Source organism: Aphelocoma coerulescens, chromosome 15 (genome assembly GCF_041296385.1).
Source record: "Aphelocoma coerulescens isolate FSJ_1873_10779 chromosome 15, UR_Acoe_1.0, whole genome shotgun sequence".
NCBI classification, from domain to species: domain Eukaryota; kingdom Metazoa; phylum Chordata; class Aves; order Passeriformes; family Corvidae; genus Aphelocoma; species Aphelocoma coerulescens.
In genome coordinates this window covers 10,620,695-10,643,839 of record NC_091029.1, presented here as the reverse complement: position 1 = coordinate 10,643,839, position 23,145 = coordinate 10,620,695, and the positions used below count along the sequence as shown (strand labels likewise).

General features: G+C 45.2%; 1 protein-coding gene and 1 non-coding gene across 6 annotated transcripts in view; both read right to left on the bottom strand.

The window, feature by feature from the left end:
• PXN (paxillin) overlaps window positions 1-18,605 on the bottom strand; it is a 42,397-nt gene extending 23,792 nt beyond the window's left edge. For all 5 annotated transcript variants that reach the window (XM_069030843.1, XM_069030844.1, XM_069030845.1 and 2 more), the window contains exon 1: window positions 18,524-18,605. In XM_069030843.1, the coding sequence (XP_068886944.1) occupies window positions 18,524-18,536 (13 nt within the window). In that variant the 5' untranslated portion in view covers window positions 18,537-18,605. The remainder of the gene's footprint in view (window positions 1-18,523) is intronic.
• A 4,313-nt stretch (window positions 18,606-22,918) lies between these two features.
• LOC138119498 (U4 spliceosomal RNA) lies at window positions 22,919-23,059 on the bottom strand. The gene has a single exon (XR_011155523.1). It is a non-coding gene; the product is annotated as a U4 spliceosomal RNA (small nuclear RNA).
• Window positions 23,060-23,145: the final 86 nt, after the last annotated feature.

Sequence of the window (23,145 nt, the reverse complement as noted above, 5' to 3'; positions counted from 1 at the left end):
CTGAGGATTATTAAGCCGTGCTGACACAGCAAATCACAGCATTATCGATATAGTGAGTAGATAAAAAGGATGGTGGTCAATTTTCTTCCACATCTCATCTACTGCTGGGGAGGAAATGGATGCATAACTGAAGCAAGATACTTCAAATGCCTCATATATCCGCCTTTCATTTTCAACAGCTGAAAGCCACATCTGCACATGTACCAAACTACACGTTGCCTGTAGCTTGGCTTCTTGCATGGGACATCTGGAAATAGAGTAGCACTTGAGACAGGATTCCTCATCCAGCCACCACACAGAGCAAATGCATTCAGCCACAGAGTCCCATCTCCCCCAGCATCTCTGGTGCCACACATCCCTGGCAGCCCAGACACAGAACACTGGGGAATGAGGATGAAATGTCTGAGCACAAGCTACAGTACTTCCTCTACTGCAGCTGCACAGAACAGGTATCTTCACCTACCTGCACCCTATTTTCCCCCCTGCCTCTACTTACCAAAATAAATAGAACTGCTACAAGTTTTCCTAGTTTAGGCTGCAGAAGATTCCTAGAGGACTGGCAAATAGAAATAAAAATCAAGACACCCGTAAGGGCAGCCCTAAATGAGGACATGGACTTTACATGCTAATCCTATCTCACTCTGCGTAAGATGAATTGCAGACCTCTCAATTGTAGAATCACACACCATTCTCCAGCCCTTTTTTCTTAATACCTCCAAGATGCTGAACTCAAATCCTTGATTTTTGCTGTCCCCTAAGAGAATGAGGGGAAGTGAATTGCCTCTCCAGAACCGAAGTTCGAGCTTGCAGCCTCATCTGAGCCACCTCTTTGCAAAATCCCTGAATGCAAACTTTTAAAATCTCATTAGGTTCAAATAAGTCTTCTTCCCCCCACCTCCAGGAGTAAATGCAGCTCCAGCTCACATATAGGGAGACAGCTCAAGGCAGAAACCCAATCCCTGGCACAACAATTTTACATTGTGAGTAACTACAGAGGAATGGGAAGCCTGGGTATATTTATCCTATTAAATAGCCTTTCAAAATAAATATTTGCAGTGCTCTACAAGACCTGCATCAAGACAACTTGCTGGAGCCTTGCTGTAGGGACTTCTCATTGCCCTGGAGTTTGACAGCAGAATGTATGGGGAGCCCCAAACACTGATGGCAGGAATTCCCATTTTGATTTTTCTCAGCAAAATGGAAGAGCCTTATCAGAAATAGGAAAATCATGAACGGGTAAAGGCAGGTATTGACTTCCAGGCAAAAGACATTTATTAACAGGTTCTTAAGGCATTATATTCTAATCAATGCTTTTAAATGCAAAAAGATCAGAGACTACAAAAGCAATAAAATACAAAGGCTACATTCAAAATGAGACCTTAAAAACTCGAAGTGCAATTAGATGCTCTTAAAATCCTCAAGTTCTCCAGTTCACATATACAGAAAGCACGTAAAATAGCTTGGCATACTGTGTAAAACATTTTGAGGAGATGACATTTAAAAGTTTTCCAAAATTTAACCAATATGTCAAGAAGGTGGTTAGAACACAGGACACATAAAAGTCCTCAGCTTTCTTGTGAAGCAGGGGCAGATTGTTATTTAAGATATACAAAAAATCAAGGCACAAAAGGTAGGTCATTTTCCAGACCTAACAACTGCTGGAGTATCAGTACAGAGCAGCCACTGGGATTTTTACTTCACGTTGCCCAGATCTGCCTAAAGGAAGTTCAGATTGCATGGTCAGTAAAATCACTCAGCTCTTTCTTTAATGTACTGATGTTTAAAGCCTTGTGCTTTCTCATTATCAAGTCATGCCTTGTGTCACTGCTTAACAAAAAAATGTCCAAACTAATATCAGTATGTCGTATGGTAAATTACAGTAAAGCCAATATCCATTAAAATTTTAAAGCTTCTCTGTACCTTCAGACCAAAACTGCCCCTTAAAATTAGCAAAACTTTGCATTTGTGGCACCGATTTACAAACTCATGTGGGTCCTCCTGAAAAGCTCAACAGCAAAGGCAGCCACCCAGCAGCAGTTATGCCTGGCTACCCCAGGCTGCAGAGACAAACTGAGCAAGTATTCATCCTGTGACAGACAGAATTGCTGTCAGAATCAGGTGGTGGCAACCACCATGAATCCTTTCTGCGCCATAACTGGAGTACTGACAGCCAAACCAGTGAGCCTTGCCAGTACAGCAGCCCATGCACCCAACTCTGACCACTATCAGCAAATGTCTAAACAAAGACAAGACACTGCCATGTGAGAGATGTGGTCTCACATGAGCAGCTGCAGCAATGACTGTGGCTTCCTTTCCCAACCATTGAGACCCAAGCTGGAGAGCTTATTCCAGAGCTTGTGGCCAACTCACTGGTCACAGCTAACATGCACTACTACCACCCCAAGCCTGAAGTTGTAGAAGACTGGGCAAATACAGCCTGTGTAAAGCACTTTCAGGAACTGTTTATCAGTAACTACTCCCTGCACATTTGGGGATGAACTGCAAACCCCTGGAGTGCTCTGGCTGTAGGTCCAGCAGAGCTGACACCATCATGCAGTGCCAGTGTAAGGGAAGGGCCCAGGGCCCCTTCCCCAGCATGCAAACCCATGCTGTTCCTGGAACTTGCCCTGCTGATCACCAGACACATTCTAAACTAATTCAATTTACTAATTCAATATAAGCTTGTTGAAGTGTTGGTTTGGTTTTTGCAGATAAACTCATTAGGTTTCTTGGAAGCACAACTCCAACCACTCTGTGACTTAAGCAGCTTTAAGAATATGTATTAAAAAGACCAATGCCAGAATTGAGCCCTTGTTCAAGTGAATAAAGCGAATAAAACTTCTGCTTTAAGTGGAAAATGCTCCACCTTCAAAACTCAGGCCAGAACACAAATTGTAAATCCAGCCCATCTTGCCATTAGTTGAAAGAAATCACCTACCCTCCTGTCAGATTCCCATAATTCATCTGCAGCTCAGATGCAGACCAGAAAAAAAGGTAGCCTGAAAAGATGCAATCAGCAGACAGCTCAAACTGAAGTGCTCTTAATTCTGGAGACATCCCTCACCATTACCTGCCGCTTCCACCTGAGCCTACACTGACACTTTATTTGGCTTTTCACTCCCAGAACTGTGACATGGCTCAGTCCCTAGGGCTGCACACGCTATGTATCCACTGGTGCTCTCATTTGTGCTGCAGAGCTTAAGAGTAAGCTTTTGACAGAGACTGCTGGCCATACACCTGAAGATAAGCCAACTCTGTATGCTACAAAAACCCAGCAGAAGCCATCATGTGAACTCAGACCTTCCACCTGATCCCTCTGATGGGCAGGAGGCCTATTTGTGTGTGCATGTGTGCGTGCTGTAAAACCATTACCATCACTGCTAGGAGCCTTCCTTGAAGTGCCCACACCACTTCCTTGCAACTGAATACATTTCTGTGACACCCAGACCTGCAGGATCAGCAGTGGTGCATTTGTCTGCACGGTCAGGGTGCTGGAGTGCCGGGCAGCCTCACGTGGAGTCAGCAGGTTCCTGTGCAGCCCAGCAGCTGCACGGCTCTCAAGGGCACAACAACACTGTAGGAAAACCAGCTGACCAGTTTGGACACTGTAGGAAAACCAGCTGACCAGTTTGCAGCTTTACACCAGCAGTCCCTGGGAATCACAGCCCCATTCCTTGAGAGGGCACCTCAGAGCCTCCTCTTGTCATCTTGGACGCAACAGGCTGGGAAATCCTTCGGCTGCTGGCTCCGTTCACATCACTGAGCTGGCAGGTAAACTAATCTTAACTAGATCCACAGGGCATGGCATCACCAACTCAGCATGCTGGCTGAAAGACACTGCAAGTGCTTTAAAGATTGAGTCAGCAGAGTTTCCTGGATGAAACAATACAAATCCACAGCACTCCCTGCCATACAGTCCAAGTTGTGTGAAGGAACCACAAATGATTTTCCTGTAGGACTAGAATTTTTCCACTTAGCTCTCTGAACACTAAACTAGACTCCAGCTCAAAATGGGTGAGAGGAACGAACCACCACCTACAAAAGAGAAACATGTAGTTATTCCACCTTTCTCCAATTTCCTTATCAAAGCTTCCATCCCCTTTCCACTGTCTCAGAACAGTTCATTAGATGGCTGAGATAATGGCAGCCTCACAAGGTACATAACTGCTTTCATAGTTAGAGATTCCTCAATATGTTGCAACTGTGCTGAGCACCCTTACACTGAAAATGATTTGCACTTTAAGTCCCTTCTCCTTTCAGAAGGGATGTACCTGATGTTCCAGAGAAACAAAAAATATGGTTTGAGTAAGTTTTTTTGGTTTTCAGACAAAAAGCTGCTAAAACCAAGTGTAGCCTTTTGAAGTTCTTCAAATTAACCTCAGCTGTCCACTCCACTGCCTTGGTTATTGTATTCAAAAGCTGGCAACAGAAATACCAAGAAGAACAAACTCTTACTGGCACTGAAGATCTAAGGACAGCACAAAGGAAAGCAAGGCCATACAAAGCCAGCAAGGTTGGCTGTTGTACTCTTCACCTATTGCCTCCAAGAGGAGCACTCGAACTAAGCAGCAGCACTGTGACAGCTACTTTAAGAGGCTGTTCCCTCTCAAAGGTGTGTCCTCCCGTTTATTTCTCATTTCCAGAAATGCTGGATCAGGGGGAGGGAAGGATTATTTCCTGCCACATACAGCATCTTCTTTTTTATAGCATGGCTTTCTCCACACTTGAAGTGAAAAGAGACATCTTATATTTACATCCCTCTGTTTATAGTCCTGAGCAGCAAACAGCTCATGCCAAGAAAAAACACCCTATGCTAAGACTGGCCGCCTAAAACTGAATTCATGTTCCAGCTTACTAAACAAATACATGTTTTCAGTTTCACAGCTACCAAAGGCTCCTGAGAATGCAGATCCAGCTGGCATGCCTTGAATGCTTCAGAGATTCATGGCTGTGTGAAGCTAAAACAGAAAATAATCCCTTGTGTGGTTCCTTTCTACCTAGATTCACTGAATAACAGGAAACCATTTCCAAAACTGTTACAAGCGCCGTCAAAAAATTCTTTCACTGCTCTATGAACAATCTTCAGGAGAATGAGGAAAAGTTTGTCAAGGCTTTGCACATCACAGCTGCAGCACATCCTGTGACACAGCGCGTGCAAAAGCTAAACTGACCTCAACAGTTGCACAATGCTGAAGAGCACAAAGCTGGGCTCTGCTTCACTGGACAGAGAAGTTGGAGATTGCACAAGTATCACAAGGTGATACGTAAAACGCTTCCCGCAGATGTAACCAGCCTTACCCAGTACTCCAGCTCCTGACCTCCAGGGATTCAGACCCCTATGATTTATGCACCACTGTCCTCAGATGATTATCCCACCCACAAGTTACAGCACTTATCACACAGAAGCCTTTTTCAGTCACAGCTTCACACCCTAAACCTGAATCTCCACGTATTCCATTCCAGATAGAACTGGCTGTGGCCTGCAGCAACTGCAGGCAGTAAAGTCTGCAGCCACTGCACCTGAATCCCAACGGGGCTCACAAATCAGAATCCTCACTTCCTTGACAGCACAAAAGAAATGTACCTTTCAGAAATGGAGAACTGAGGTGCAGCCCTTAACAGCGTAACGTAACATGGCAAGTCCCCATTATATCAGAATAGAAAGCAAATCTGACTCTCAGGCCTGTACTAAAAATATTTAGGTTGGAATTTCTCAGCCTGAATCTGCAGTCTGCTATGAGCTCCACTGGCCACCAAGTCTTTTGTCAGAATCCTCTCCTTTGGAAGCAAATTGACTGGTGTTCAACAGGCAGTTATAGCTAGCCCTGTAAAAGATCACAAGGAACAACTATCTGCACAAATTAGAGAGTCTACATTTCTCTCCCCGTGTGTCAGCTATGAAATGGGAAACAGCTTTGGGCTCCAAGGAGGGTAAGTACAGCCTCTGACAGTCTTCTCTTGGAGTGGCTCTTCTTATGCAAGATCTATTTCTGATCTCTGCCTGACAGCAAACACATCCTCAGGCATTTCCAAGAAGTCCCAGACAAAGGCAGTAGCAAATGGCCAATCCTGACCCAACTGTCTCTGGGAGGGAGGTGAGTTGGCTCAGGCTAAAGCAAGGGACATTGCTCTGTACAAACAGGAATGAAATGGCATCCTGTCTAGTTTGGTGGGAGGAACAGACTGGAGTGAGTGTAAACATTTTACACAAACAACTGAACAGTTAACACCTCAGTACTGACCTGGGCTGGATTTTAGCCAACATTCTTGATGGGAAAAAAAAAGAAAAATAATAAACTCAAAACCACTAGTAACCAATACGCTGTCTTTTTTGGTCCTTTATTTATCTTTATGCATGCAAAATATTAAGTTAACCCTTCTCATGCACGTCATAAGAATTTTAATTTGCTGCTGGCTTCCCTCTGAAAGTTTCTAGAAGAAGTCCAGCAGGATCTGCTCTCCTCTGCCAAAACAAAAAAAAAAAATTCATGAACACCAAACAAGCAGCCACTGAACTGACCCCTCACGGAAAATTTCCAAGGCCAAGGCCTCTGGACAAAATACCAACTCCCTTGTATTCCTACAGGAAGAGGGGCTAAGCCAAGACAGCTATCTGAGGAACCAGACCGTTCCTGCTACACCAGCGTGCAGCTACTCCACAAGCACTAGGTCAAAACACAGTGCTGCCATTCTACAAACATCTGACAAATCTGGTACAAAGGAGATGTCCACTAGACAAAGAGCCCGAGGATGGGAATAGAACCAGCAGGAAACAAGATACTGTGGATTTTAAACCACAGCTCTGGTAAAGGGCATAAACAGAAACTCAAGGCTTGAGTGCAGAGGTGTGCAGTACCCCAGCTACAACAAGCAACCCTCTACATGCCCACTGAAAAGAGGACAGACGAGGGCATTTTTTAAGCCCTGCATTGGTATTTGGTTGAGATTTGTGTAACTGAAAGTTGTCATAAACAGCATTGAGATTACAGCACATGCTGATCCAAGACTGGATCACTCTTCCAAGCAGCTTCTAAGCAGTAGCTTAGTGTGAAATCAAGAGGGGCAAATCACAACATTGTTAACATACAACAGTGGTCTCCAAATCTCTGGGCAACAGCAATCCTGGTGTGCATCCTCAGGTGGAAATGACAAGTGCATGGGTTTGACCTCTCAAGGGGGACCCCTCACAACAGCTGTAGAGCACTTGTCAACTTGGAGATCATAATTTGGTAACTGCTGATTCTAACTCATCTAGGGAAGGAAAACATGTTGCATCAGAGTTTACAGTGCAACAGAGCACAGGAGTTCCACTGGACAAGTGAGCACCTTGGAGTGAAGGATACAGTTTCATAAGATGCAGAAAGGCAAATTAACAGCTCACCACTGCCAAAAATGGAGAGGTTTTACTCCCTCTTCCAGACATGTGCAGCTGCCACTTACTTGTGCAGACTCTGGCTCTCAGAAGACCCCTCTGTGAACCAATCCAACAGAATATACACCCAGTCAAAAAAAGCTGTCTTCTTTTGGGTCCGGAAAGAGATGAGCACAGCAGTCAGCAAGAAGGGCTATGTCCAAACAGTCAGAGAGCACAGAAGGAGAAATGACAAGTAAAAGTAAAGCCATCTTCCTCTTCAGCAGCAACAAGCCCTTGTATTGACTCAACCACCAGCAGGACCACCACCTCAGACACCCCAGCAGCACACAGGTAACCACACTCAATAACAACATTGCTGAAGATCCCTGTGATCCTCTCCATCTGCATATGTAAAAATGGATTTGGACACAGTTGCAGACAAAATACCATCAGAGCCTGCACATTCCCAGTTAATTATCTACCTTTTTAGAAGTAACAGAAACAGGAAAGCATGTGGACCCTAAAACCAATAAAGGGAAGAGTAGGATTTGCATGGTTATGCAATAATAGACTTGGAACTTGAAGGGGAAAAAATAGCATCTTTTAAGCTGTGGGAATCCTATCCAAGCAGCATAAACAGATCTGAAGATAGACCCATTCAGGCAAAGTGCCAGTTACAAAATTTGAGACACACATAAAGATGATTAAATAAATGACTGAAATACTAGTGTAAATTCTGAATTCATTAAAAGCATTAGAAGCACAAATTCTGCCAATGAAATGTAGAGTGCCCTGGTTACCAGCAAAAGAAGGATTCCAGTAAAAATGAATGGGGACACTAAAGAGATTCTGTAATCATATCCATATTTAGTACAGTCTTATTGAGGCATTCCTATCCTGAAGGCTCTTAAATAGGATATCAGAATGCAAACTTGACAGATTTTGTCCTTGAAAAGCATAGTTTTCATTAGCTTCAGCAACTTCCCATTCAGTAAGAAAAAAGCATATCTCCAGAGAGCATAAATGCAAAGAACATTCAACAAATGCAAATCTACCCTTAAAAAACCAAGGTATCTCAAATTGTAAAAGCCTGGGTCAATAAGGAGATACAAAGTCCCAGCTAATCTCACCCAGATAAAAAGTTAGTATATTGAGACAAAGACTTGCTGGCTTGACCTGCCAACCACTCTGAAGTGAGTTGTTTCCCTTTTTTTAAAATGGGAACTTGTGTCAAATGTCATACGTGGTTTAACTGGCTTGTTAAAAATCTAATTACTAAGGAAGTACTTTTAAAATGGTGGATGTTTCTTTTAAGAAGTTTTCATTTCTGCAAGGGTTCTCTGCAACAGGGTGGGAGCAGTCTTGGAAGCAACACTGAACTCTTTGTAAGCCAAAAAGCGTAAGTCATCACCAACAACTGACAAAGCGCTGCCAAAAGCACAACGTAAATTCACAGAACAGGGCAAGGGGAAATGACAACAAAATATTTCACATTTTTCAGTCGTGTGGATCTTGGTACTACTTATAACTATAATAGGTAGAAAGCTTTAAAATAAAGCTTTCAGTCTGATGAGCACTGCACTGTAACTTAACCCAAGTAATCGTAGATACTGGGCAAGTAACAGCTTTGAAAGACAACAGAGTACAAGGGGCCAAGAAGCATGTGGTTAAAAATCTAGTTAAAGCAGCTTCTTTTCACTTTAAAAGTAGCTTCTGGGAATGTAAGGTTGGACAGTGTTTCAGAAACGAATGTGGGAACTGGTCTCCTGGTCCACTTTGGGATATGTGGGTGGCAATTTGATGGAGACTGCTGATGGCTCTACAGCTCCAGAGCTCTGACTTAGGTGGTTTTTTTTTTTTAGTATTGGCACAAGAATGTGGCTCAAGAGTTTCACAATGGCCCACTGAAAGAAAGAAAATTGTTAAATCTAGACAGAAAACGAATATTTTTAGAACTGGAGTATATTTGAGTCAGTAGATGGAGAAGAGCTGGAAAATGTTTAAGGTTTTCTTATCTCTTCCTACATGAGAAGGTAGATGACCCATTGTTCTACCTGTCATCTGGCATCATGACACAAGTACTAGTTACAAGTCTCTTGCTTGTTTCAGCAGCAGCAGCAAGACAAATAGTGAGGATTTTTTACCAAGAGCAGTATTAATAAAGCAATTAAACGCATGACAGCTTTTTCATCTCAATGCCCTGAACACAAGTTGTTGTTGTTATGTGATAAAGAAAAATTTCATTCTATCAACCAAAGGCTGCTACTCACAAGAGAACTCTTGACCACAGAAAAGAGCAACTGGAAAGAAAAATTACAAAGACCAAAGAGAAAGTAGATTTTTGAGAGGTAAAGATGAGTAAGAGAGACCGATCTCTAGCACTGACCAAAAATGGAAATGGCAGCAATACTGAAATAGAAGCAGCATGAGAATAAAATTCCCTTTCAGAGGTACATGAAATAAATCCTTCTTCAAATTATTTTCTTAAAAGGGGGTTTCAGCACAATCTCTGATTGTTCCTCCACCAATCCTATGATTAAAGTCAACAATCATTGGAGATAACTGGAGAAACTGTTTTGCACTAGTCTAAAGAAGTCAAGATTCCCATTGCCTACATTTCCGCTTTGCTGAAAATTAAGTTGACTTCTTTGTCTCAACTCATCATGTTCTTCCCTGCTATGTCCTGAACTAGGGCACAGAGGAAAAGATTAATTTTCCTATCAAGTACCTAGATGCACATATATTTTATATGGACATGTACTTATTCACATCACTTTCATCCTGTTACTGTTGGGCATTTTAAAATTAACCTGCTCCACACCTCAAACCACACTGGCATCCACAACCCTCAGAGGAACACAGGGACCAGACCCTGCCACTTACACATCCAGTGTACAAAGACAACTTCCCACACATGCACAGCAGTGCAACTGCCCCCTCACCAAGAACAATACTCCACTTCTATCTTCATGACAAATCCAAGCCCAAGTGTTTAAAGCAGCTGGAAAATAGAGCAACTCCAACTCCTTCCCCCCCTCCAAAATAGAAAACAAGAAAAAAACTCCAGCTGTTTCTGCCAAGCAAGTACTGAATACACTGCATTCCATTTCATTAAAACAATTATTCAAAAGCCAGCCAAGAATTACATAAAGCTTCCTCCCTGCACCACCCCCAGCCCCTTCCTTCAACCCCTCCTCCCCAGCAAACAGCCTCCCAACCCTGCAAGGACAGGACCACTCCAGAGAAACACGGCTCTGAATGCCTCGCATCCCACTGGCTCTACCATCCCACATACAGCATTTTCCAGACCCAAGCAATACAAGCAGGGGGCTCCAGCCCAGAATGTTTCAGAGTTTCACATCACCATAGCCATATCGTGGCAATCTCTTTCAAGTAGATTTCTCCCTCGCATTTGATGGGAAAGTAGCATCCAACAAATAAAGCCCTTAACCAACCCTTACAGAAAAATGAATGATAACCTAACAGATTTTCTCTCTAACTCACACCAAGGCTTTTAAGCATGATCCCAAGAGAGAAGGTGCTGGAGGCACTGGATTTAAGCAGTTAAGAAGTACAGGAGCAGCATGTCAGAGCAGCTGTAAGGCACTGCCCAAGCAAACTGCTTAGGACAGCCAAGCAGCAAATCTCAGATTAAGCACAAGCAGGATAGATTGAAAACTACAAGCTTAGGGTTATAAGAACCTGACTGACAAATTCACCCCAAACTCCACACAGCTGCTCCACAGCTCTCAGCCTCACTGAGCTCTTCATCTTTCACAGCAGAAATAAAAGGCAGCTTCTTCTGGCCAATGCAGCTCACCCAGTCACAACACTGAGTTGGCCACTGATAAGAGATTTCATGACGTGGATGAAATGGCATTTCGTTCCCTCCCCCAGTGCTCCAGCTCTCTGCAAGGATCCTGTCTAACTGCTGGAGCTGCTCACAGCCAGGCAGTGTGTCACACTGGCTGACCAGGCCTACACAGCCCAAAAAAAGTCTCCCCCATAAAACCATAACGAACAGGAGATTCAAACCAGAAGTATTCCTCCAGGCACCTTACTCTTGGGGATCACCTCTGCCCAAAAAGGGTCATTTGCTAGCAGCAAACCAAACCTAGTCCCAAGGCAGCTGGTGGTGCTGAGAAATGGGGAGCAACAGATGCAACTAATGGTCAAACAAGATGAGCAGCAGAGACCAGCCAAGCCATCATCTTATTCCAGCTTGTGGGGCTCCAGTAACCTCAAGTGACATGCAGTTAGCCTTAGGCTTTTTTGTTTGACCCAGCTGAAATTAGTGGTTTCAACCCAAAAGAAACCTTTTCTCAGAGAAGCCCTGAACTTGTTCAGAACCATGGAAGAGGATAAAACAAGGGAATATTATGCCCCTAATCCACAGCACATATTTTACAGCCCTCCTGCCCATGACCTTTTTCTACCTCTGGCTTCTTTTACCACCTCCTACTCTTATTAAAACTCAGCCTAACCACAGTCCCTGAACCACCACAAACTTCCTCAAAACACAAAGTGAAATTCTCTCTTCACCTTCCTCTGCAGCAGTGGAAATAAAACAAGATCCTGTGAGGCATCTAGTCAGACACAAGATTAATTCTGTCTGCCAGCTCAGTTCTGTGACAAAAACATGGGACTGGTTTATTCCTGGAGCCCCATAGCCTGATTTATAGCTGAGCCATTTAAAGCACAATTCCCCATGCAGAGTTGTCATTCAGAAGGTTTATTCCCTGGAGCGCCATTTACTTTTTTTGATGTTCTTCAGATGATTTGCAAAATGTTAGAGGTTTAAGCACATCCAATAAACAGTAAAAAAACCACAAGAAATCAAGCTACACTCCACTGCATGCTGCCAGCTAGACACTCAGTACCTCACCCAGCAGAGCCATCTACGCAAATGTGCACATGGCAATAAGAACATTGTGAGAAGTGACATGACAAGCTGCATTGGACAACTTCAGACTATCTCATCACCATTTAAATAACTTGAACTGTACTTGTTCACAGTGTAGAGACAGTCCAGCTCAGGAAAAAAGGAGCCGAGCACTAACAATGCAGGCTGCCTCCCCCCTGTGCCATAAGTTCTCTTGGCTCCTCAGTTCACAGTTGTCTCAAACTGCTTAGATAAATTTCCCATGTAAATTCAGAATAGTTACTGTCTGCTACAAGAAAAAGCTGCATTTGTGCGAGCAGAAAAAGAGCTTACCAGACTCCTAAACAGCACAAACACAAAACCTCAGGGACTCAGTTCCTGTAACCAAAACACCACCACCAAACTTGTTCCACAGCACTCCAGTTGCCATTTCTACTTTGTTTGCTTCATCAGGATTTAAAAACACACATGTACAGAAGAGAAAGCATGGGTTTTAACACCCATCAGGCAAGGGAGACTGCCCCCAGCCAGCTGGTAGCTGCTGCTCTGGGACCATTTGCAAAGAGACTTGAGCATGAATGGGAAAAACAGCTAAAACTGATATGAGAAAGTCATCACCCATCTCCTATTTTTATGGTATATCTTTAGCACACAACATTCTTTGAATGACTTCACGACACTCTGTGGTAAAGGGAAAGACCAGGGTAGAACTACTGCGGGGAACTTGGAATGGAAAGGAAATCTTTTTCTCCCTACTCACAGCCTGTCATAACAGGCGATGAAGAAAGGATGAGCAATCAGAAAGCAGAGAGGGAGCATTCAACAGGGCTGAGAAAGGAACAAAAACTTGTAAATCTAATTCAAACGTGCCACTGTAAGCTTTTCCAGCAATGGTGACCAGAAAAGCTTGAAAGAAGCTTTTCAGCTGAAAGCTATTTCAGAAACACAAAGATCTCAACCAACATTAATCACGCTTTGCAGGTAAGGAGTAATTACTGCTGTTTCACAGACAGAGAAACAATATGCCTTAAGTTAGGGTACATTTTTGAGGCTGTGAATAAATGGTTACCTTATGCTATATTAAATATAATCCACAGCTGAAAGAGGTGGCCTCACTTCCCAGTCCACTGTTTATGTAAAAAATGACTTTGAGGAGGATCAGCTCACTGACCCAGTTAACAGTTATTGTGGACACAAGGAAGGGAGACGGCCACAGGGAACATCTCAGCAGCCAGCAGTTAAATCAGGTGAAACTAATTTGAGATCACAACTTCACAGCTTATTCTCTAACCCATTCAACTTCAACCAAGGTGGAAAAGTAATGGTGCCACTTCTCGCTTCTACTCTGCACTACTGGATGTAGTAATCTTACCACAGACGAGACAGTTCCCTACTTATCATTTTAAAATGCAATATCCTAACGGTCACGATAACCTGTACTTCCAGGGCTTGTTACTAAACCTCAGTTAGTTAGGACAGGTCTAAAGTGCGCAAGAAACTCATTCCCTAAACCCCATCATCTTATCACAGCATGAGAAAGCTTCCCACAGACAATGTCTCACTTTCAGGCAGCTGGAATAGAAGAGCATCTTCATTAACAGCTTCCGCATTAAACAAAAAGGGACACACAGGATCAGTAACACAAAGAGGGAAGCGTAGGCTGAGGCCAGAGCAGGAAACTGGGACCAGAGATCCTATTCATTCGCACTGATTTTCCACTAGCACACACAACTGCATTCGGAATCTGCTCTGTCTGTCTCCAAAGCTGCAGCAGATTCTGGATATCACAACTAACACACGAGTTCGATTCAAACAGATTTGTTTTGTGGCAACGGACAGGCTTTTTCCACCCTCTAGTTAGAGAGTTTTAATTTAAAGGATTTATGTGTCTCTTAGCAGCAGATCAGAAAACCAACTCTGATCTAAATACAAGTGCATAAATACAATAAATACAAGTCCTTGTCCTGCTGCCAGACTTTATAATTTTAGCTGTCATTTCTACCATTTCACAACTTGTTTCATACAATAAATACACTCCAAAGGGCAAGAGGTAAGGAAAAAGGGGTCCAGAGAAACTGAAGTATCACGATTCCCTAGGAAAGAAAGAAAAAGGAGAGAGAGACAGAGTTGAAGATGTATGAGAAGTTTCCCATTTGTTTCTCTAGTGGCAGAGATGGTGTCAGAGGATCAGTTCTAACCAGAAGGGCAGCTGAACACTTGTGATAGGTTGACCTCTCCCATGAGGGACAAAGGAGCTAAAGACAGCACAGAGTCCAGCCTTTCTGTGGAAATAGAGCAACAAGAAAAGAAGCCTCTTTCTGCATCACACACTGCTTGAAGCAGAGGACTCCCTGTCTGAGTTCCTCAGGACAATAAAGTCCCTGTTTTACAAGGGGTCACAACAGCTAAGGAGCTGAAACAAGTCAGAACCCCATTGTGCAGAGCATTAGTTCTGTTTACAGCCTTCTCACCCAGCGGCAGGAAGGAGTCAGAAATCTGAGCCAGTAGAAAGCCAAGACACCAAATTACTTTACCAGTACTTCCCCCCAATACCATTTCCTGGGCGTAGCTGACCATGAGCAATTTCACAGTAAACTTTTAGTTAAGTGGGCCCAAAACCCACAGCATATGACCCCCAACTACAGGAACTGAGTCAGAAACAGGCAAGCATCCCCTTCTGGAGAGGGACAGACAGCACCGCCCTGCAGAGCACAGCAATCTTCCAAATGTAAGGACAGATGACAGATGGAAACACATGCACCTCCCTCCACACTCCCTTAAAAAATCAATGGCAAGATTGCTCCCTTTAAAGTCAATCTTGAGGGGATTAAACACTGAAGAGAGGGTGGATTCGAGTTCCTAAAACAGAGGGAAACAACTTTTAAAGCAAAATCTCTTGCGCCACTGAACCTTTGCAGCCAGAATTTTGACGCCAAATTGCTAGACAAACCTTATGCAAAAGAAAAATCCTTCTAGAAGTGAGCAAGCACACCTAAAAAAAGCAGCTCACAGTCTAGTTTACATGCACAGCCAAAATACTGCCATAAATATGTCCCCATTAAACAGGTATAACTTCTTTGTAAAACACCTTTTAAAAGCTCCAGTGAATGCTGTTTTGGTTTTGATTGCAAAATCCAATTTAAAAATATCTGAAGCCTTTGAAAACAAAAATTTTTAAGAAAATAGGAGTAGAGAAGTGAGAATTTCAAAGACATCAAATGAAAGCTTCTAAAAGCCACAGTATTTCTGTTTGGAGTCACCAGAAGGTTTCCCAGTAGTATTTGCAAACAACCCCTTTCAGAAAAAGACTGTAAAAAACTCTTGGAGTCAAAAATCGAACAGTATCTGACTAAAGCAAATGTCTCACCACAAATACCCGACACATGACACAATTAGGTCTCTTCCTCTGCAACAAGCAGATCCTAATGGATCTGTTCCCTCATACTACTTAGACAAGGTAGCACCACAGAACCAGTAACTCAACATCTCATTCAGTGGCTCAGGTTGTCTGAATCAAGTATGTGTGGATGGCCACTTATGTGCTGGAAGGCGTGCTTTGGCAATCCTGTGAAAGCAGCAAGAGCCCCAAGTCAGGATTCTCACTCTTCAGGACAAAGCTGTACTCTCTGTGCCAATTACAGCACTGCAGAAAACTCATTCAGCAAACTTCCTGTCAAACTCCAAGCACATCCGCAAAATGCGCTTCCTTAGAGAGATTGGAGGGAGACAATCTGGACAAGCCTGGCCGGCTGCTCTCCTCCCCCTTCCTACCATGGGCTGTTCTAGCTTACATCCAGCCCCAGCACTGTGTGTCCTGCGCCACAGAGGCTCCCCCAGAACAACAGGGTGCAGAGCTCCAGCCCGCAGAAAGTTTCCTGTGTGAGCTTCTTCAACACTGGAAGAGAGGGAAAAAAGGAAACAAAGACTTTTTTCAACTCCAAATGAATCCCCAAAAAGAGACAAATCCACTCTCATATGTTTCATAACCTCTCCAGTCCAAGCACGAAACTGAGATACTTCTGGACCTCCATTTTACAGTGCCCAAGTACACACCAATCAAATCCTCCAGCTCTAGGAAGAGGGAAGAGATTTTTGATAAAAGTAGGGAGTTAAGAACAGACACACCAATGGTCTCTGTGAGGGGTTCCCTCATGCCCAGCAAGGCCCTTTACTCACTGCTCATTTTTTGCACCACACAGATTCCAAAGTGAGGTGTAGAAGTATCCAATCTGACTTTACTTGACATCAACTCTGAACCTGCAAGTCCCGGCTCAATACCAAACTCCTTTTGGGCCAAAACTGTCCCTGGAAGCAGAGCAGCTTTGTCCACGTGGCACCGTGCCTGAACCAACAAGTCCTGCCTAACCAGCTTGATTCTGGACAGAGCCAGTGCAGATGTCTGTATCCATGGCACAGTTAATCCACAACTCAGATAATCCACCTGTAGATAATGAGGAAAGAAAAACAAACAACTCTCACTTGAGTTCAAAAGTCTGACTTATTTCAGGGGAGTTGTATCAGCACAGCACTGTTCCATTATGTGTGCATCCCAAGGTGAATGGCTTTAGAGAAGTGAGACATTTTGGAGCTAACAATGATTTGCAGAGGGAAAACAGCTGGTGTGCTTTACCATGGTGAATTCTGTACACCACAGAAAAGCTTAGAGAGAGAAAGGGTCACACTTTTTTGTTCAGCTGCTTACTGTTAATTAGATCTTGTCCAGTCTGAAAGGCTGCATGAAAATTGAGACAGACGCAGTGTAATTAAGACTTCATGAAATCAAGTTGCTGAGACTAAAAGTTCTATTTTCAAAGTCAGATCACAACTTTAACTTTTGGTTGTCTCAATACACTTTGGAGCTCAGAAGAACAAAGCAGGCACAAATTCAGATCCTTTTTACAATTTCTTTGCAGTTCATCTCTAATTTTCCTACAGAGGAAAGAAAAAATATTAAGAAACTGCAGCAGCCTATTCCGACAAGCGGGAAGTCACACTACTGCTGTTCAGTAATGCAACTGTTGCAGTGGGCACAGTACAGCTCCCATGGTTTACTCAAGAGCATTCTGGTGAGACACTAAACTGGCCTACACAGACCTGTATGCTCACTCTGAAGGGCCACTCAGCAAGTCAATACACAGACTGGGTGAATCCTGGTCTGACTAGCAATGCATTCCTGAACACACTTGGATCTTGCACCAAATCTCCAACAGATAACCAGAATGAGGGATATGAGAAAAGGTAAACAAAGCTGTCCCCACTTAAAGGAGCAATAACCATGAGAAGAAGCTGCAGTAGAAATTAATTCCGTTTCCACCAACAGCTACTTCACCCAAACAGAGGGTACGGTTTCAATTCCCAAGGATGAATCCTTCGTGGGCACACCTTTCACCAGGAAGCCACGCAGCAGATGGACTCCTTGCCCCATAAGTTTTATCACTAGCCCAATTCAAAGTCCGTTTTCTGAAGGTGTGACCACCAGCTTTATGCCAGCACCGTAATGTGAGCTTCCAGGTCGAGGAATAAACCTGCAATTTTCTTGGACTATATGTTAAGAGAACGTCTGATTTCTATTAAAGGTAGGATGGAAGTAACGGATCACAGCCCCTCCCCAGTGTCTGATTTAATCAGTTTCATAAGCGGAACTCAGTCGCCCTAATGCCTCCCAGAGCACAAGGGATTTTGGCATATCCACACCCTTTCCGGCTTGGTACCAAAGAAACTCAAATTGTCTAGATCTTTCCCTTGAGACCAGTTGCCTGACATGTCTCCATTACACGGTTTCGGGCAACCGTATAATGCAGCACACCTGGGAGAAGCAGAGGGAGGACGACGATGAGCTCCGAGCCTGGCTGGGCTCCGCTTACCCCCGAAGGCTCCCCACTCCACACCCGCGCAAAGTTCAGATCTCGCCCAAGAACAGGCTAGAGAGGCTGCGGCGGGGCAGGAGAGGAGGTGCTTGCTGAAACCCGAGCACGCTCCACGCTGCTCCGGGCACAGGAGAGCACGGCGCCCTTCCCGGCCAGGATAGCCACCGCCTGCCCTGGCCGCGAGCGGGCGGCGCCGGCACAGCCCATCCGAAGGGGCCCGGGCGCAGGCGGCGGCGTGGGGAGCTGGGATGGCCGGCGTAGTGCGCGGGGAGCGACACGTCCCCGGACGCCGGCAGGCGCGGCCCGAGCCCCACGGCGCAAAGGGGCGCAGGGTGGCTGGGCGGGCCGCGGCCGCCACCGCCCGGGTCGCGGAGGGGCGGCGGCCCCCGTCGCGGGGAGCCCGCGTAGCTCGGAACTCACCCAAGTCGTCCATGGTGCCGCCGTGCCCTGTGCCGCGCCCGAAACCGCTCCCGCCCCGCCGGTGCCGCCGCCGCCGCCCGCAACTTTCCCGGCCCGCCTCCGCGCGCGCCCGCCCGCCCGCGCGCCCCCGCCGTGCGCCCCGCGCCGCCCCCTGCCGGCCGCCGCGGGAGCCGCCAGCCCGGCCGCGGGGAGGGCCGCGGGAGCCGCCAGCAGCCTGCCCGGTCCCGTTCCCGGTTCCGGGGCACAGCCCCGGGCTGGGAAAACCCCTTGGGAAAGGTCGGGCGAGGCCGTAGCTCCCAGAGCCCCCATCCGTCCGCCCGCCCGCGGGGCTCTGACCCCGGGGCGAAGCCTGTCCTGCCGCAGAGGAGCCGTCCCGCTCTACTGCGGCCCCACGCGCATCAGAGACTGAGCAGGAACACGACACGAACCCTTGCACTGTTCACTGGAGGAGCAGGACCCTTTCCCAGAGGAACGTCCTCCGGGGGCAGTGATGCAGCCGCGCCGAGCTTGGTGGGTGCTGCGGTAGGGTTGTGCTCCAAAACCTTCAAACAAACATTTAAGCCCCAGCTAATTTACCCTATCCCAGGGAAGCTGGGCGGCGGAAACCTTTCCTGAACAATTTTCCACAAGCTGTGGCCACCATAAAGGAAAGTCATCAGCCACTTCTCTTTTGCTGTGTTCAAAGACTGTAACAGCCCACCTGGATTTCTCATGTGATGATCCTGAACCATCATTTCCCACTGGCTTTTCCTTTGAAACCTCCATCAAACAACACCCCAAGGCAGCAAGGTCCTTGCTTTGTCCGAGCCACAGCACAGCTGCACCCTCATCAGAGCTACTGTTTCCCATGGCACTTCAGCCAAGTTGACGTGGCAGTAAATGCAGTAGCTTAGCCCAAATGTTCATCTCCTAATCTGATGAGAGATGTACCAAAAAATATCAGTGTGGAAACTGCTGAGGATCCAGGAAACATGACTCTTGTAGCTCTTCTCCTTACAAAATTACTACAAAGTCAGAGAATGTTCCCAGAGCTGAACAACACACGTCCTACTGTTGAGCTGAGATTACAGGATTGTATTTTCATAAAACAGAGACCATGAGGTCAGCTGTGAGCAATCTCCAATGCTGTATTTTTCACTCTCTGGGCACAAACATGCCCAGTTTCCCCTGCTAGCACAAGTCAGTCATCATTATTTCCTGTGTTAAGTCATGCTTTCATGGGAATTATTGCTAGGGGGTCAGGGAAATATCTTCTCCCTCATCCCAGCCAATGCTTACAAATAGTCAACAACCTCCAAAAAATTCATTCCAGCTTTTACTCCAAATACAGGACTTGTCAGAAAATAACATCCTTACCAAGATCTAAGTATAACACAAATATAAGCAAAGACTTTCATTGCATGCTTCACCATCCATGCCAAAGATCTCACCTGACATCCCCCTTGCTGGTCTCCCTCAGCAAAATGTAAAACATTATTTGGAGGGATTGTTAAATTTTCTCAAAATCCATCACTGGCTGTACAGTGACAGCTTCAGGATGTGTGTCCCCAGGTGGAGCAACATAAACCACTAGCACTGACTGGTCACAGAGCAGACCTAAGGTCATCAGAAGCATGTCCTTTCCTTGGGTCTGTATGTTTCCTCCAGCAACATGTGACAGGCCTCAGCTTGGGTTGTATTTTTACCTCTGCATAAAGAAAGTGCCTAGTGTGCTCTGTTCATATTATAGCCTGGTATGCAGGGGTTTTTTTCAGCTTCCTACAGTGTCCTTTGGGAGTCTGGAAGTGAGTGCCAATCAAGAAAGCAGTTTCTATTGTGTCTCAGGGCTGAAATTAAGCTGTCATAGTACCATTTAGGGTTGCACCCACAAGAAATGGGTTGTGTCCAAGCTGCTCAGTGTTAAAAACAAAAAAATAAAGTCATTGCTTCTAAAGCTTTGCCTGTGGCTTCACCACTGCTTTGAAAGGGTTGGTGAGGTGGGAAGGCAGGGCTGTCCCATGAATGATACTATCCTCTAGTCATACTGCTTTTAAAATCAACCTGCTCATAGCCAGGTGCTGTTCATAACTGAATTCTTCACACACTGACATTTTTTACTTAAAATTGCCAGTCCCTAACCCTCCCATGAGAGCTGAAGGAGTAGGGGCAGGTTTAAACCCCAGCTGCCAGGACAGCTGCTCAGTGGCGTGGGCTCAAGCTAAACTCACCCAAGCAATGCTCACCCTGTCCTTCCCAATGCCTTGAACTCCTGTTTCCTCATCATCTACCTGCTCTCTGCCTCAGACTCTCACTGACTCATGAACATCTCCTTGCTGATAGAAACACACAGGCCTTCCTCTTACACTGTGCCCTGTGGCTGAGACACATGGTTTACCCTTGTCTTTCACAGAAGGTGTAACAAGAAGGTACCACCCCTATTTGCAGATGGGAAACAGGGCTGGGAACTGGAAATGAAGTCAGACAGTGAGTCAACATCCACAAAATCTTGGACTTTAGGGCTTCCTGTCTCCCCACAATCCGTGTTCGGAGTATTTTTGACTCCACACCACCTGTGTCCAGAGTACTTGCTCAAGACATCTTTCCCTCTTGTCGAAGCATCGTTTACCAGTTACAGACCAGCTCCCTCAAAGGGCAGCTTAACCCAGTGACCACACACGGGAGCCTCAGAGTGGATGGATTAACTGTCCACCTGTTCCTGTAATTTCAGACTGGCTGCCAAACAGAGGAGTGATCCAAGCTCATTTCATAGTACCACCAAAGAAAAGCATCATAATTTGCAATCTATGTCAGAGAAGAGGTATAAAGCTACACTGGCTCATAAGGCGTGTTTAGAACTTACCTGTGCATTTTCCAGAGTGACTTGAAACTGCAGAACAAGGACAATGCCTTCACTGCAGTGTGTGCCCTCTGTGCTGTGCCACATAAACATCACGCAAGGAGATTTAGCTCTGTCTTCAGGTGAATGCAAGGAAAAAAAATTCTATCAGAGCTTTAGGGTTCAGGAAATAGCAATAAATCACAACATGCAACTCCCTCATTTGAGGTCCAACTTCAGACCTGTTTAAAGGATCTATTACAGCAAAACAAACTTGGTTTCTGACATAAGATTTAGGACATGACTTTGCAATGCAGATTGAAAGCACCACACCATGGCATTATCACAGACAATTCTGCCAGCAAAGATGAGAAACAATCAAATGAATAAACCCAATATTTATCAGCACGGAAACAATAAATTACCTGAAGTGTATGACTCACTGCAAACTGCATATGACTTTGCTATTTACCCGTGTGGCTTGTTCCGCCAAAGGGTAATGGCATCCCTATGCTTCAGGTTTTGATTTCAATTGATATTGCTGGCAGTAGGAACAAATGGGGGGATGAAGGCAATCTATGACGTTTCACTGTCACTCTTGGTCACTGTTATGTATAATACTCCAACATGGCTGAATGTTACCAGAAAAAGAAAAGAAGAAGAAATCATTAAGAGGAAACACTAATGTTCACTACAAAGTTTTTTACTCTACGAAAGTTTAAAGCAGCTGCCCAGATCAGGGTTTTACTGGCAGGGCAGGAGCATCCGGATGGCACACATGGATCTGATTCTCTGCCCATATGGAGAAAGTCAGAGGCAACCTGTCAGCAGCATAAGGTACATCTCATTCATACAGCTTGCAGCTGCAGTAGACCCTCAGCGGAGCTGGTGTGCACTGGTCATTAGTCTCCCTCCATAGGGTCTGCTTAGCTATTAAATAAGACAACTGCTGCAAATTAGGAAGGGATAGGGTTTACTTACATAATAGGATTTGACACCAGCAGCTGCTTTTTCCGGAGTAAAGGTTTGTGATTTCTTTGACAATAAGGAGCCTTTTTCTATTGTTTTGGGGTTTTTTTCTTCAAGCGATGCCAATGGCCAATGTATACATAAAGAAATGCACACAAAATGGAGTTTACAGTATTTACACTAAGTGTTCCCTAATAGGTTTTCGAGGACTTCTGTAGCTAGGGAAGCACGATTCAGACTTTCACTCCACCCCCCCCCCAACCTCCTCACTGGCTGTTGAGAGGCTGAGCTCTTCTAAGGATCCTGTTCAACAAGAGCTACTCGAGAAACCTTTCTCCAGCACCTAAGCCCCACCACTTCTATTTCCACTGACCGACTCCTTTTTCAGCAGCTTTGAGAGAAAAAGAATGAGATTTTTATGTAAAAGCTCCCCCATTTTCTTAAACGCCGTTTTCAGCGGCAGCAGACACTGGCAGCGCTTAAACAGGCAAAAGCCGTCTGACACCTTGTAATAAACCTCTCCAGGTACCGCGCACAGGTTCATCTCTGAACTAGACCGCGGATGCTGTCGATAATATTGTAAACAACCTATTTTTCACCAGTACATTCAGTCTCCGTAGAGACTGTCAAAAATTGCCAATGCCGACTATATTTCAAGTCGTCATGGCGGGGTATTGGGAAAAGTTTTCAATTAGCAATAATCGCGCCTCGGATTAACCTCATTGGCTACGATACTGCCACTGCGCAAAGCTAACACCCACCTTCCCGCCACCGTCGGCACTCGCCCCGGGGCTGCCGCCTAGCTCGGGGCGAGTCCTCGCGTTTAGTAGGCTCCTCC